The sequence below is a fragment of the Vidua chalybeata genome, chromosome 3 (genome assembly GCF_026979565.1).
Source record: "Vidua chalybeata isolate OUT-0048 chromosome 3, bVidCha1 merged haplotype, whole genome shotgun sequence".
Classification (NCBI taxonomy): Eukaryota; Metazoa; Chordata; class Aves; order Passeriformes; family Viduidae; genus Vidua; species Vidua chalybeata.
The window spans coordinates 91,981,838-91,996,596 of record NC_071532.1 but is presented as its reverse complement, the minus strand read 5'-3'; the positions used below and the strand labels follow the sequence as shown (position 1 = coordinate 91,996,596).

The window sequence follows — 14,759 nt, the reverse complement described above, 5'->3', positions numbered from 1 at the left end:
TGGCAATACAACTATCATTATAGAACAGGGATGCATGTGAAAGTCTGTTAAATGTAGAGTCCACTGACAGGTTGCCTTGCCAAAACATTAAGCTAGATCGGAAGGTGCTCATATGTATTCACAGTACAGTCCTTTCTTACAGAAACCAGTTCCCAGAAGCAACACATGCTGCATGCTAATTAACCCTGTTTCCTAGGCAATTAGACACAGTGTAGTGCTGGGTAGATGCTGCCATAAAGTTTCTGCTTTTGGAACTAGCCTGCATCCTCTGCATAGTTATAAGTTACCTTGTACAAACACATCCTTAAACTTAGTTTTCCCACATAAATGTATACACATTCCTAAACATTTGAATACACATCTATATCAATGTGAATTAAAGAAAGCCAGCACTCGTTTTCTGGCATGAAGCCAGTAGATGGTGGCTCAGTCTATGCCACTGTACACTGCTACCCCCCAGAACAGGGTGAATTTCTCTGAACAGCTCATGAAGAATGATCCTCCTGTCCATACTAACCCCTGAGCCATGCTCCAAACAATTCCTGTGAATGTGTCACTTGGTTCAAATGAAAAACCATCTAAATAAGTAGAAGCAATTCAGCTCCCATGCCAGGCACTATTTAAAAATAGATAGATTTAATTTTAGACAAAGAAGTGAATATTTTAAAATCTTTCTATTTAGCTAAAACTATTTTTATGGTAATTTGATTCCCAACCTCACAATTACACAATGCCAGTATTGTGATCTACCATATCAAAAAATGAAGTCCAGGTTTGTATGGAATATTTATACTGGTAGAGAACAAAATTTAGGTCTTCTTGCGATTTATATCCATTTTATACATGGATACAATTTTGCAATGAAACTGCATATCAAAAAGTAACTATGGCAAAATAACACTTTTCTATTCCACTGAGACCTACCTGTTTTAGCAACTACACCTTCAAGAGCAATTCTTCCCTTAAATGACACAGATAAAAAAGGATGGAATTGTGCTTTATGGCTGTAACAATATATGTAAAATCCTGTGGAAAAATAGTAATTACATTCCTCTGCCAATAGTCCAAAGTTGAATTAATATCAGTTTATCAATATATCAATCATATTTAAATTTTTTCTGTATTAGAAATTTTATTCTGGTACAAATAGAACTCCTTGCTGTACTCACAGAGATCCACAGTACCGATGCGTGTTTAGTAGCCTGCATTTAATATCATCCAAATTATCTAAGGAATATAGCATGAAAAACTGAGCATTCACAGCTTAAACAGGACATCCACTTCTACACTAAAATTTCATTAATGAATACACAAAATTAGTGGAAATTTGCATGAAGGCATATACTACTGAATTCTTCCCAAGCTATGGGACGATTCATGCGGTTTATCGGATTAAGTTTCTTAATGTGTCAGATGAATCTTCCTCCATGCAATCTATATTTTTAGTTTACTTTCTGATGGGGTTTTTGGGTGCTTTTGTTTCATGGTTTTGTGTTTGTCTGTTTTAAGGTTTTTGTTTGTTTATTTGGTTTGGTTTTGGGTTTTGTTGCTGTTATTGTTTTGTCTGAGAATGAAATTGCAGATGCTCTGGTATTCTCTTTGATGGAATGGGGAGGACAGTATAGATCTACAGGCACAAACCTTTAAAAGAAAGTGCCTTGCAGAGCAAAAACGTAGACAACTTATCATAGTATCATAGACTAGCAGTCACATAGGAATCTCATTTGGGAGTTGTAGGAACTCCAGAATACCAGAAAGTATTATTTTTTTTAACTACAATATTGATTGCCTATTTTATTTCCAGATTAGAGTGATAAAGAGTGAAATACTGTACAGATAAAAATTATGTAAAAGAAAAAGCAGTAAAATAAACAGTAAAATGCCATTTTAGAATTTGTTCAAAAGAAAATACAAAAAGTGCTTATTTTTCACTGCAATTTAGAGAAAATAATTGCTTTTAAACTCAAAAACGTACTAGATTAGTTGAAAGAGAACATTGAAAGTAATAGTTCAAATTATTTTAATCTCAGAAACAGAAGAAAAATCTGATGCATGTTAAAAGTTCTCGCATTTATTGAATTTTTTGTAGATCCATGAATACAATTAATTTCAAATATTCTTCTCATCCTATGGATTATACAATTCTCTCCCTTGGTTTAATTTTCAACCAGCATTCACAAGAGCTGTCCCTTTTTTAGTGAAGTTAACATAAAACAAAATCAAATGTAACTGTTTAAAATTAAATCTTTGGTTTAATAGGTAATCGTGCCGAGTTCGTTTATGGAAAGTTAGTATTAGAAATTAAAAGGAACTTTGCTTCACGAAGATATGCTGGCCCAAAGCTACCCAAAAGCAATTCTAACTGCAATTTCTGGAAGTCAATAGGGAGAACAGAAAAAGTTAATTCTCCATGCAAACCAGAAATATGGAATGTTCAAGGAATATATTGCAGTCCCAAAGTATCAATTTTTCTGTGTGATTCACAGTTTTCATTCTAACACCAGCAGTATCTGTTTAGACAGCTCAGTGATAAATGAAATACAAAACAGTCACCAAATGCATAATTTAAGCATGTGCTCTGTGAACAAAACCCTTGCATCATACATGAAGTCTTATCAAATGATTATGCAAGAGAATATGATCTCTCAAGTTAAAAAGTAACTACAATTATGCCTGCAGTGCCACTAAAGATCAGCTATCAGTTTTTAAATATATACAGAAGTGTGCTGTTGCGAAGAACGGTTGCAGTAAGGAGTACTTTAGAAAAGAATTTGAGTTGGCTGGAATACAGAACTAAGGCAGTATTTTCCCCAATTGCCTTTCACCCTGGGGACTCAATTGTAAATCACTGTGAGATTAGATGGATATTGCTCTCTCTCAACTCTTGACACCTGTCAAGAGTTCTATGGGAAATGAATTCTGTCGGTCTTGGTTTAGTCTTCTGAGAAAAGCTGGAGAATACTCAAGTCTGCCCTGAAAACTTTGGAACCTCACACTGAGTAGATTGAATCCCTTGAGGACAAAGAAGTTAAAAGACCACGTCAGAGTCCTCTAGGGCAGCTTTCTGTTAAGAAGTTGAATGATCATCAAAAAGTACATCATTCACAGTATTTCATTTCTTGTTCTCTCTCTTTTTTTTTTTTTTGACAGAAAAAATCTTAAGCTTTTTTATAAACTTTCATATCTTATCAACAGTATTTTTAAACATTTTTTATGTGAAAAGTATTGCATTAATGTTGGTATCTAGAAAATGTTTAGGGACTAACACTCTAGAGTGAATAAAGAGTAGAGAATTCACTCAGGTTTTATGACAAGTTTTTAAAAATGCTGCCTCTAAAAAGAAATAAAGCTCTGCTTTGTAAAAGCATGATGACAAAATTGCCAGTAAATGGAATTTTAGTAAAGGTCAATGCAAAGTCAGCAATAAACAAGAATGAAAACTCTGATTTTTCCAGATATTACAATAGCAAATTGACCAGAAAGATAAAGTACTTACTTGTTATTTTTCTCTTGTATTCTCTGTATGCAAAATTCATTTTTGGGCATTTATGTACAAATAGTATTAATACAGTAGCTTTTGTCAGACTAGTACAAACTCTGGGATCATGACTTAAAGTCTTTTTCTTCAGATTCTTTATTAATCTGAGCATTGTTTTTCACCTGGATGAGGAACTCTTCAGCTGCCTCAAAAGATGCTTTTACTACCTTTTGAAGTGTCTTTGCCTGATCTCCAGGTTGTTTTCACTCCAGAGAGAGGCATCTCTGGCAGATCAAGTAAGTATTTCAGACACCGTATGGCATCTCTCATAGCACCTCACTCCTTATTTAGGAATCTTACTCAAGTGAAAGCTATGCTTCTGAAGAATATCAACATGCTATCAATATTAAAAGATTTGGCATATCTGACATTTAAGTATAAGTCACAACAAACAACTCTGATTTTGGAAAAACCAAAACTGAACAAAATGCATTTCTCAGCTTATATGTGGAATCCTAGATTCCACAGATTGAAAACTGCCTAAATTCAAAGCTGCTTCATCTTTGAATGAGAAGAATTGGCCTCCAATCTCAATCTCTTCCACATTTCTATCAGCTGCCATCAGAAAGGTTATTTTTCTTGTCAGTGAAGGAGTGGAACATATTACCACTGGTTCAAATGACATAGCCACTAAATAAAACACAATAAAATTAGCAATTCTTTATAGATACCAGTATCCTGATAAGACTTAAAAGCCTAATTAAACTTTTCAAGAATCTAAGACCAATGAGATAAAGAAAGATAAACCTTTCAAGTTAGAAATTCAGCACAAATGCAGTATAAATAGAGACTTGAATTCTTTATTACTAACAAATAGCCTGGACTTACTGGTACAGACTGGAGAATGTGAACTAACTCAAACCTCTGCAACTTTGCAAAATGGATCTTCCCATCGAAGTGTTTCTGGTCTTAAGAAACATATTTCTAACAGCAGAAAAGCTCCTAAATCTCCTTTATAAAAAGATAAAAGGAATTCTGAAGGAAACAATAGCAAAGGATATCCACTTTTCCTGGTACAGATTATGAATATGAGTCTGCCCTAATACAGGCAGAAAGTGTGGTGTTTAATACAGCAGTTCTTGCTTCAAGAATAATATATGGAAAAATGACCTGCAATGCAATCAGGAGTGCAGAGCCCTGATGAGACCACCTGACTCAGTTCTCATTTGGGTGGTTAGGAGTTATTATGACAAGTAGAAAGAATGGAGATTGGCTTTCTGTGCTTCCAAAGACTAAATGGAAAGTGGTTCCAAACTGCTAATGGAAAAAAAAATCCAGTGAACATACTTGGCTTAAAATTTAATATAGTCATAACTACTTCTGGGGTAGCACATCCAGGCTGCACCAAGCTCTACTCAGGCAGGTTTGCAGTAGGTAATAGAGATCAGCGTATTGCAATTTTTCTGATGCCATTTGGCTCCAGTTTAAAGGCAAGTAAACCAACTACTTGATCTGCTCTTTATCAAATAAATAAAAGTAAAGTAAAAAAGTAAAGACAGAGTCCATGTGGAGAAGTACAAATGATGAATTTAAAGCCATACTTCAGAGACCTTCACATTCCAGAAAATGTTATCACCAATCTTTAGAAAATACTGAGTACATTGAAAGGATTAAATATATTTTTTAACAGATATTAATGTTTAAATAATTTTTTAAAAATGGAGTTTCTATTTCACAAAGTACCTTAACATCATAACATTCCCTTCTTTACTTGTGACAGAAACAGTAGGAACATAGTTTCCCCAAGGCATGGGTATTTTAAGAATTACATTAGCTCAGAACACAGGTCCAAATAAAATACAAAAAAAATTATACAGATTTTTAAGAGATAAAAGGTTTTACTTGCTTAGCCAAAACAGTTAACCAGAACAGACACAAAAGCATTCTGGAGTAGGCGGAAATATCATTGCAAAGCAATTCAGTGCTTGCAGTGCATTTAGGATATACAAACATATTAAAATCCTTTCTTTCATACAAGTTTTTATCATACAGCTCTTAAATAGCAAATGTGATCTTTTGTGTGCATTACCTTTTTCTAAGCAAAAACCTCCCATTTAATTTCCTTACTAAATTTCGTTTTAGATTACTTAACTTAATAGTTAACCTGCTATTGACACAACAGAAACAATGTATCATTGCAAAAGGGTGCCTAAGAAGTATCCCACTTTATTTTCCAAAAATATCAAAGTTTCCTCTGCATATATAACAGCTCAGTTTCAAAATAAAATAAAATAAAATAAAATAAAATAAAATAAAATAAAATAAAATAAACTTCTACAATAGCTTCAAGCAGCAATCTTTAATTTGTAGCACTTGCTGTACAGTCTCGGCCAAATGAAGCCAAGTTCATTATTGACTCAGGTGAACTCAGCCGAGGTTTGAAAGAAAGGGCAAATGTAAAATCTCTCTTGAATTAAATGATACAGGTTTGCCAGGAATCAATCCTTTCCCAGCAGGATATTTAAAGAGCTGGAAGATTTACTTCCTTTGTAAACAAATTCATAATTCATTGTTAACAATGAACTTTAAAACAAATGTTTTTCACGCATTAGGTAAAAGACAATAAATAAATAAATAAATAAATAAATAAATGCTTATGCCAGAAAAAGTGCTATTGCTTGCTTGCTTTAGGTAAGTTCTAATCAGTTCATTAAGACCAAATTTGACATAGGAATGTTGGTGTATATATATATTCTTTAGTATATATATTAAGAATATATATATTCTTGTATATATATTCTTTAGTCATAATCTGTATACAATAATACTTGAACAAGGAAGTGATAACTAAACAGTTTGCCTGGGGTTTTGTCCAGTTAGGTTTTGAATAGCTGTAAGAATGGAAAATCCACAATGTCTCTGTTTTATCACGCTCACATTTAAAAAGCTTTTTCTTATGTTTGATTTTGTACCTTTTGCATCATGTACTTTCAGTGAGCACCACTGAGAAGTCCGGCCCTCTTTTTTTAGACTGTCCCTTAGATAAGTATAGATGATAAGCAAAGTTCCCCTGAACCTTCTCCTCTAAGCTGACCAGCCCCAACTCTCAGTCTCTCTTCAAGTCAGAGGTGAGCCATGAGAAAAGTTTGTTTCTCTGAAGATATATTTAGGAATGGGCAGAATACACCTGAGAGAGGAGGCCACACACACACACAACAGTGAGAAGTAAAAAAAGGAACAGTGAGTTTAGAGGAGAAGGCAGTGAATGGAGTAGATATGCTCTGCAGCCTATGGAGAACACATGCCAGAGAAGTGAGCAGGAACAGCAGAGAGAAACTGTTACATACCAACTGCAAGGTCAACCCACCACCCTAACCTAAAATGAGAAATACCAATTATCAAGGCAATTATATTATAGCACTTTAAATTTTCATATAATTGAAAGAAGAGTCCCCCACTTCTCTAGATCGGAGATGCATGTAGTAGGAGAATGGTATAGAAACTACTCTAACACTGATATGCTTTACCTGAAGTGGATATTGAATATTCCCTTTACAGTACAACTAAATACCTTCTGGTGCACAAATACATTTATGACAGTTATTGTTACTTTAGACAGTATATTACTCTCCATGAGGAGAGGTTTCTTAGACAAATTGCAAACTTCATGACAACTTTTTCAAACCCTTTAAATCAGTTAAACTCAGTCAGAGGAGAACAGCTACAGTGTTATGATAAGCAGCAAAGCGCTCTGATTTTTAGCAGGGTGCATGGAGCAGGTGACCAAATTACGTGGATCCTTGCAGTTCATGATGGAAGAGATACAAGACAGTCACCGAAAAATATATGTTGCTATAGAGAAAGAAATACTAAGTGAAGAGAAGAATCATGTGAAGAAACACTGAGTGAATGGCAAAAGTCCAGCTTCTCACCACCTGTATGAGAATAGACATAACTGTAGACACTAAGCTAAGAGAACTCTGGGCTACTCCATTATGGTAGGAGTCTACCATTCTTAAGTGAACGGATCTTGGCAGAGTTGCATCTATAATACTCACTCCTTTCAGAAAACAAATCTCCCTAAACAAGATTTCAGACCATAAATTGGCCTGGATCAAACTCAAATTCCTATAAATAAATTTTAAAAGGACAACAAAAGTAGACAGGAGACAAAAGTGAAATAATGTTGTAGCAACTGTAAGCATCCTAATTCTTATGTTATTTTTTTAAAATCTTCTCAGTCTCTGCATTGTTTTTCCTTGCTTTCATTTAGATTTGTTTTGCTTTTAATAATTGTAATGGCATTCAATGTAAATAGTTGAGTAACAGCTCATAAATGGTGTTGAACTTCCATAAAGCTGTTCTATCTCTTCCTCTGGCAGTCAAACAGAGCAGATTCTGATCGCATCTACAGTATAAGTGAAAAAGTACGTGTTTCCAACTAATAAAACCTTACTTAAATGCCTCACAGATGAGACAGATGAGTTTGTACACTTAGGTCTAGCAAAAGAAAACATAAAAGGGAAAGAAACCCATGAGCCTAAATAGGAACAGTTTGCTAATTCTTGTTTCTCTGTTCCAATAATTATATTGCTATGTTAGTTAACTCACTTGAATAAATTCTGAGGGTAGTGACTGAGGGAATTGCCATCTCTTTATTGTTTTAATGAGAATGAAAGATCTAATTCCGCACACACTAAGCCTGAAATAGCATCACCTATCTCTGAAACATTACGATGAGCTAATCACCAAAGATAATTATTATTCTTAGAAGCAACAGTTGTAGTACAATAAGATTTTTAATAAACCAACAGGTGGAGATAATAAAAGCACAATAGCTGAAGTTAAATTCTTATTACATGGCCTTTAATCCCAGTGTTGTATCCCTTAGAATGACTTTGCTGCCTGCAATTTCCTTTAGCCCATAAAAGACAAAATACAAAGAACAAAAAGCATAGTACTTAAACTATTCTAATACTTTTCTAGTGAAAGAAAATACTCAAGAAAAGTTTAGGAACCACTGAATTTATGGAGAAATATTTGTGTTCTATTTCTTTGCATGTTCCATAGCAGACACAGCCATCATTCTTTCCAGACTCTAAGCATTTTTTAAATTTGTTTTTGGTTAACATATTTGGAAATTAGCACTGTTATTAACATTTATAAATGAACCCAGATAATTCCAGCTTTGAATATGACCAGGAAAAACATTTGTAAATTAGAGTCATTAAAATACATTTCCTTCCAGAACCTCCACAAAAAGGGCACTGAAGGATATAGAGTATCTCAAAAAATTTGCCCCAGGCCTTTGACATCTTTCAGTATATCTTACATGATTTACCTCATGTCTTGCTTTCACTTCTCTGTCAGTTTGCATCTATGATTTGTTCAGAAGATATTCAGTCTGCCTCAGTGATTCAAAAGAAAATTTTTCACAATATCATTAAATATCAGTATCTTAATGGATTCAGCAATGAGAAAGCATGTACTATACCAGTAGAAGTTATTTTGGGGGCATATAATATAAAAACACTAAACTAGTGAACAGATTTTAGGTGTCTGATCAAGATATTGGTGGAACAGACCAAAGATGAGATGTTAGTTCCATATTCTGCAACAATAGCCAAAAATGAAAGAAAATAAATAAAAACACTGGTCAAAAATGGAAGGAGTAAAAAAGGTCAATTTTTTTAAGTTAAGAATTTTAATCTTAATTACACTATTGGGATCTGGATAAAGAATTCAATCTGAGAATTGTAGATTGTGTTTTAAAAAGATTTTTCTTCGTCCTTTCCTAATATGTACATTTGATACAGAGTTTATCATAACACAAATCTTTGCTTCATTCTCATCTCTCAAGCATGTCCACTTTACCCATAGCACACTAGGAATCAAACTCAGATGTCTTCACAAAAACACCAAGCAAAATTAAATCTTACTTTATCTCCCTCTTTTTTTTTTTTTTTTTTTTGTGGGGTAAGAAAAGTCAGGTTTCATATCTGTCAGGTTCTGCTAAGAAAAAAGAGAATTAATAGTGTTTTGATACATAAATATTCAATTTCATAATGACCATTTATGAAAACTGTATTAAAATGCACCTAATTCAAGCTAGACAGGCAACCGTGATTTACTGACGTAATATAACTTTTGTGGTACAAAGTTCACTTTATATGTCTATAAACTAAATGCTGGTGATTGCAGTCTGACAACTTTGAGGTAAAAATACTGAAAAGTCTAGGCTTCCCCAACACTCAGCTCTAACAACAATCTCCAATATAGAAATGCAGAAACTGAAATAAAGATGAGAATAGGTTCCTAAAGGACAGGCTTGTGAGTTATATCCTGGTATTTTGAGGCAGGGTAAAACTCTTACCTCGGCAGTTGGGTAAAGGGCTACTCCACTGCCCATTGCTTCGACACTGTGCTCGAGAAGCACCCTGAAGTAAGTATCCAGTGTTGCAGGTAAAATTCACCACATCATTTAGATTGAACTCACTGCCATTAGTCATTCCATGAGCTGGATTCCCAGGATGTCCACATGTGATTGCTGTTAGAATACAAATAGGCAGGTTAGCATCTAAGTGATAGGAACTGATCCATGGAACCACTTGCAGGTTAGAGCTCCTTTGGCATTTTGGTTTTTGACTTTGTTTTTTTTTCCCCTTCTGAATTTGTCTTTGACATTTATACAAGACATAGAAGGAAAAGAATAGGATATATTTATTGAGAATTCTTAACTGCCAGGAGAAAAACCTTATCTTTTCAATTAAACTCTTAGAACCTACTTTTTACCTTATGTTGAAAGTTGTAACAAATATATATATATATATGCATTTTCACACACATCTGATATTTATTAGACCTTTAAAAATGCATTTAAAAATTCCTAATACAAATAAAAGAAAACATTTTTCCTGACAAGCTTAAACATGTAGTAGAGTCAAACTAATTTGATGACCTACTTCAGAACATTCTGGAGTTATGAAGCATTACAGTTTCAAAGATCTTGTATTGCTTTGCTGAAGTAGTGATTCTTTTAATCTGATTTTCTTATGACTATAAAGAAATAATTTTTGGGAGTAAATTTTTCCCATTATATCTTATGTGCTAAAACAGAACTTATAAAATAAGCTTATTATGGCCAAGCTCTAATTTTCCATGTGATATTAAAATAGAAAAAGATATAAAAGCATAGATACTAACAATGTAAAATCAGAATGTACATACACACATATGCACAAACACAGAACTTCTCAACTCTGTGCTAGTGATGTTTATTGTACTCAAATAAATAACTTATACACAGGTTTATTTTTTCTTTTGATTCTGTTGTGCTGCTACTCACAAGGAACTAAGAAGAAATCTTATTTCCTTGCTGCAATAAGCAGCAAGTGGAAAGACCTTTCAGAAAATACTTGTCTAAAGTGTGATCCAACTGGTTATTCAGTAAAGAGATGGGGAAAGACCTGTGTGTCACAAATTTTGCAAGATGAAAGAGGATGACTTATGGAACTTAAGATTCTTATGAAACTAAGAATCTTAAGTAGTCCTGGGTGGAGAACTACAAGTGCTTCTTTAGGTATTATTTTTTAAGAGTAAAATGCCTGGTACTTTACAAATCTAAAAATCCTTTCAAAGTAAATTAAAAATATAAAAAATGTGATCTTCTGTAAAAATCTCACAAAATAAAGACCACTGTGGGGCAAATTTTCAGGGGCACAGCCCCTCATGTCTTTGTAATATCTCTGCCATTATATTGGATCTACCTGAGATGGATGTCTTACAGTGCTGTACTTTCTATCATTCGCTAGAAAGGTCTTGATAACACCCCACTGTTTTGCTACTGCTGAGCAGCACTGCACAGCATCACTGCTGTCTCCCCAACATTCCACCTTCCCACCAGTAGGCTGGGAGTGTCACAACCTCGCAAGGGGATATAACCAGGTCATCTGACCAAAAGGATGTTCCATACCATATGATGTTCGCTCAGATATAAAAGCTTAGATGAAGGAAGAGGAAGGGTCAAGGCAGGGTGGCAGCAGGGAAGGAGAGGAGGTATCATCCATTATTTACACACATGTTTTGGAGCAACTGTTACACAAGCTGATACCCTTTTTCTTGGGAAGCAGCCAGACATTGCTTTTTCATGGGAACTAGAAAATGAAAATCTTTATTTTCTTTGCTTGCAGGTGAAACCATTCCCTTTTCTTTTAGTAAGCTGCAATCTTATTTTTCTCCCCTGCCTTTCTGAGGAAGGGAGTGAGAGTAGCTCAGTGGCCACCTGGCATCCAGCCAAGGTCAACCCACCACAGCCATATTTCTAGTTCAGGCTCCACAATGCTCAGTCAGAAAAATATTTCAGTAGAACACATTTCTGGCATTGGTGAACAGTATGTTTTCACTTTACATCTCAGAAATAAGAGTCTCATTTGTATGGGAATTTCTTAAATAAATTAATCAGAGGAAAATCCTCTGAAATTTGGATACTGACATAAACCAAATCATCTTGCATGGCTTCTTAGTCAGGCAGTGTTCTAAGCAAAAGAAAATAATGTTGTAATGGACAGTATTAGGCAAACTCGAATAACAGAAACTGATGCCAGTTCTTCTTACAACAGTAATGATAACAAACATTTAAGAAGCAGCAACCTCCTGCCCCTCCCATGCCCCCCAGCTTTGCCCCTTTCTTTTGAATGGATTTTATTCACTGCACAGTCAAATGAATGCATTAATAGTAACAATGCTAGTTGTGACTCCTTTGATGAATATAAATAGGATTTTAAAAGGACAATGACACTTGGCAGATATTTCCTGCCACTGTATACATGTAAAAATATTCATTTTACCCTAAGAAAGAAAATACTGAACATTTAGACACCTAATATGTATTGAACAGAAAAGCTGACCATCTCGGTGACTCTGTGTAGATAAAAGTTATGTCTGAACTGCAGACATCTCAAAAAATGCAACACTGAAATAGTTTATATAAATTCTCCATTAAAAATAATATATATATATATAAATGGGGCTCTTTAATAAAACTGAAATTAAAAGGAAATAAAATCAACTACATAATAAAGTAGTAAAAAAAAAAAAAAAAACTTGGACTTGACTGATTAAATGGCTGATGGTTCCGTAAATGTCAGATAATCTGCCACACAAGTGAAGAAGAAGCTAGAGAAGGAAAGACCCTACAATTCTAGCACTCAATTATGGGATTTTCAAAAACAGGTGAAATGAGAAAATATTAAAGGCTATAAAAAAGTTAACATATTTTCTAACAGATGTAGCATAATTCAATGCCATGCCTTGGCTTGCATTGGTAAGTAAACTGGAGGCTAATTTGAAAAAACAGGCAGTCATCATCAGAAATGTACAGATGAACACTAGCCCAGCTTTGTCCTCCAAGCAATGAAAACATACAAGGGAATTTTTTACTCTTGGTGAAAAAAAACAGGGGAGAGGCTCAGCAAGCCCATACCTGACATAGCAACTATGCCTCTACAAAGAGAAAATGATAGTACACAGTTGCAGCCTGCTATTCAAACCCCTTTAGTGTCTATGCCATGCTATTTCTGAAACATCAGAAATCAGGAGTTACTGAAAATATGAACAAGTCTGTGCTAGGTTAGAAACTGGATCATAACAACCCTTTCAACTGACAACAGGTCCAATAAATATCTGATCTGAGCCCAAACACCTTTGAACATCCAATCCACTGTTAATATTCAGTTACGTTTAAAATAGTAGCAACAATTCAGTGAAAAATTAATTGTACTTACGGACACAAACAGGAGTTTGTCCAGACCACTTGTGATCTTGTAGGCAAATTCGGACAGATGTACCAACAAGTCGAAAGCCAGGATTACACTGGTAGACTACAGTGTCACGATAACTGAAACCATCTCCACTAATATGACCATTTACAATTGGGTCTGGTGAGCCACAGTGACCAGCTACAATAAAAGAACAATCCATCAAAAATGTGTATTTTGATAAGACTTGCTAAAATTTTCAAGGAAAAAAAAAAAAAAACACCAACATTTCAATTTTCCTTTCAATAAACAATAGCTTTAGAGTCAACTACTGCACTGTATAGAATAAGTTCTCAAGTATAAAACCTAGAGATGATATTCCTTCTACTTTGAAGGAGAAAATCATGAATGAGAGAAATGAGAATTCTATGATGAAATAATAGTACAGGTTTGAGTGTTAAAGACATCACACTTCTGTGGGAGAAAAGGCAACCTTACTAAGGCACTTCATCATAATAAAAAATAAAAGTTGAGTATTTTTGTTGGTACTGACCAAATTGCAAAGCAATATAAAGAATAGCTTACTATAATTTTGACATGAATATGAATGTATAAGCATTTTTCAGATAGAAGGCATGAACAGGAAGGCATGTCTGCCAGCACTGTTTCCTCCTTGTTTCAGCTGCTGTTAAAACATTACAGAATCCATTATTCCAGGATAATAGCCGTCTTGGCAGTGAAAAAGCCAAGTAATGATTTAATTCATTCTGGATTCTTCATTCTGTTTGAAAACACAGTTGCTGAGCAAAAAACTATTTCTCTTTACTGATTAAGGAAGAGAAAAAAGTTGTTTGGTTTTCTTTTGTGGTGACACTGATTAATTACAACTGCAGTAATTTCATCTGAAACATGTGCTAAATCCTCATTTTGAGAGGTGAGGGCTGGGACCTAAGGCTCAAGACTGAAGCTACAATGGGTTGTGTGCATGTGATCACTTCTGTTTCATGCAAGCTGTATCCATCAACAGCAACTTGTTTGTAACTTTTCTTTGGGATTCAATCTTTCTAATAAAACCCCTTTATTATGCTAGACATTATATTTCATTCACACCTAATGGCTCCTCTAAAACACTAGAAGGCTAAAATACACCATTTGATTAGGTTTTCCATACACACTGGATTATTATAAAAATCCTAATTGTAGGATTGCTGATGCCTCTAGGAAGACATTGTGGTATTATTCTGCAAATTTGAGGAAGAAAGTATGAATGCAAAATTTTCACTAATTATACAGCTACTTTTCCCCTTACAACACAGAATATGGCAACAGAGGACACTGAAAGCATATTTTTCTCCTTGAAATGTGTCATGAAATAATTTATCTTATTGTTCTCAGTCCAAATTAATAATATGATTCCTTTTATCCTTCTCTCTCCTCCAGCCTTACTCAGCCTCTCCTTGTCTAAAAGATAATCCAGCCCCTGGCCCCTTAATGGATCTTTCCCCTGAACTTGCTTCCTTTTGCAG

The 14,759-nt window shown here is 34.5% G+C and overlaps 1 protein-coding gene across 1 annotated transcript in view; it reads right to left on the bottom strand.

Moving 5' to 3' along the window:
• CSMD1 (CUB and Sushi multiple domains 1) overlaps positions 1-14,759 on the bottom strand; it is a 1,092,714-nt gene that overhangs the window by 38,649 nt on the left and 1,039,306 nt on the right. The window contains exons 53-54 of the mRNA XM_053939637.1: positions 13,261-13,434; positions 9,852-10,025 (exon numbers count right to left, since the gene is read on the bottom strand). Of these exons, the coding sequence (XP_053795612.1) occupies positions 9,852-10,025; positions 13,261-13,434 (348 nt within the window). The remainder of the gene's footprint in view (positions 1-9,851; positions 10,026-13,260; positions 13,435-14,759) is intronic.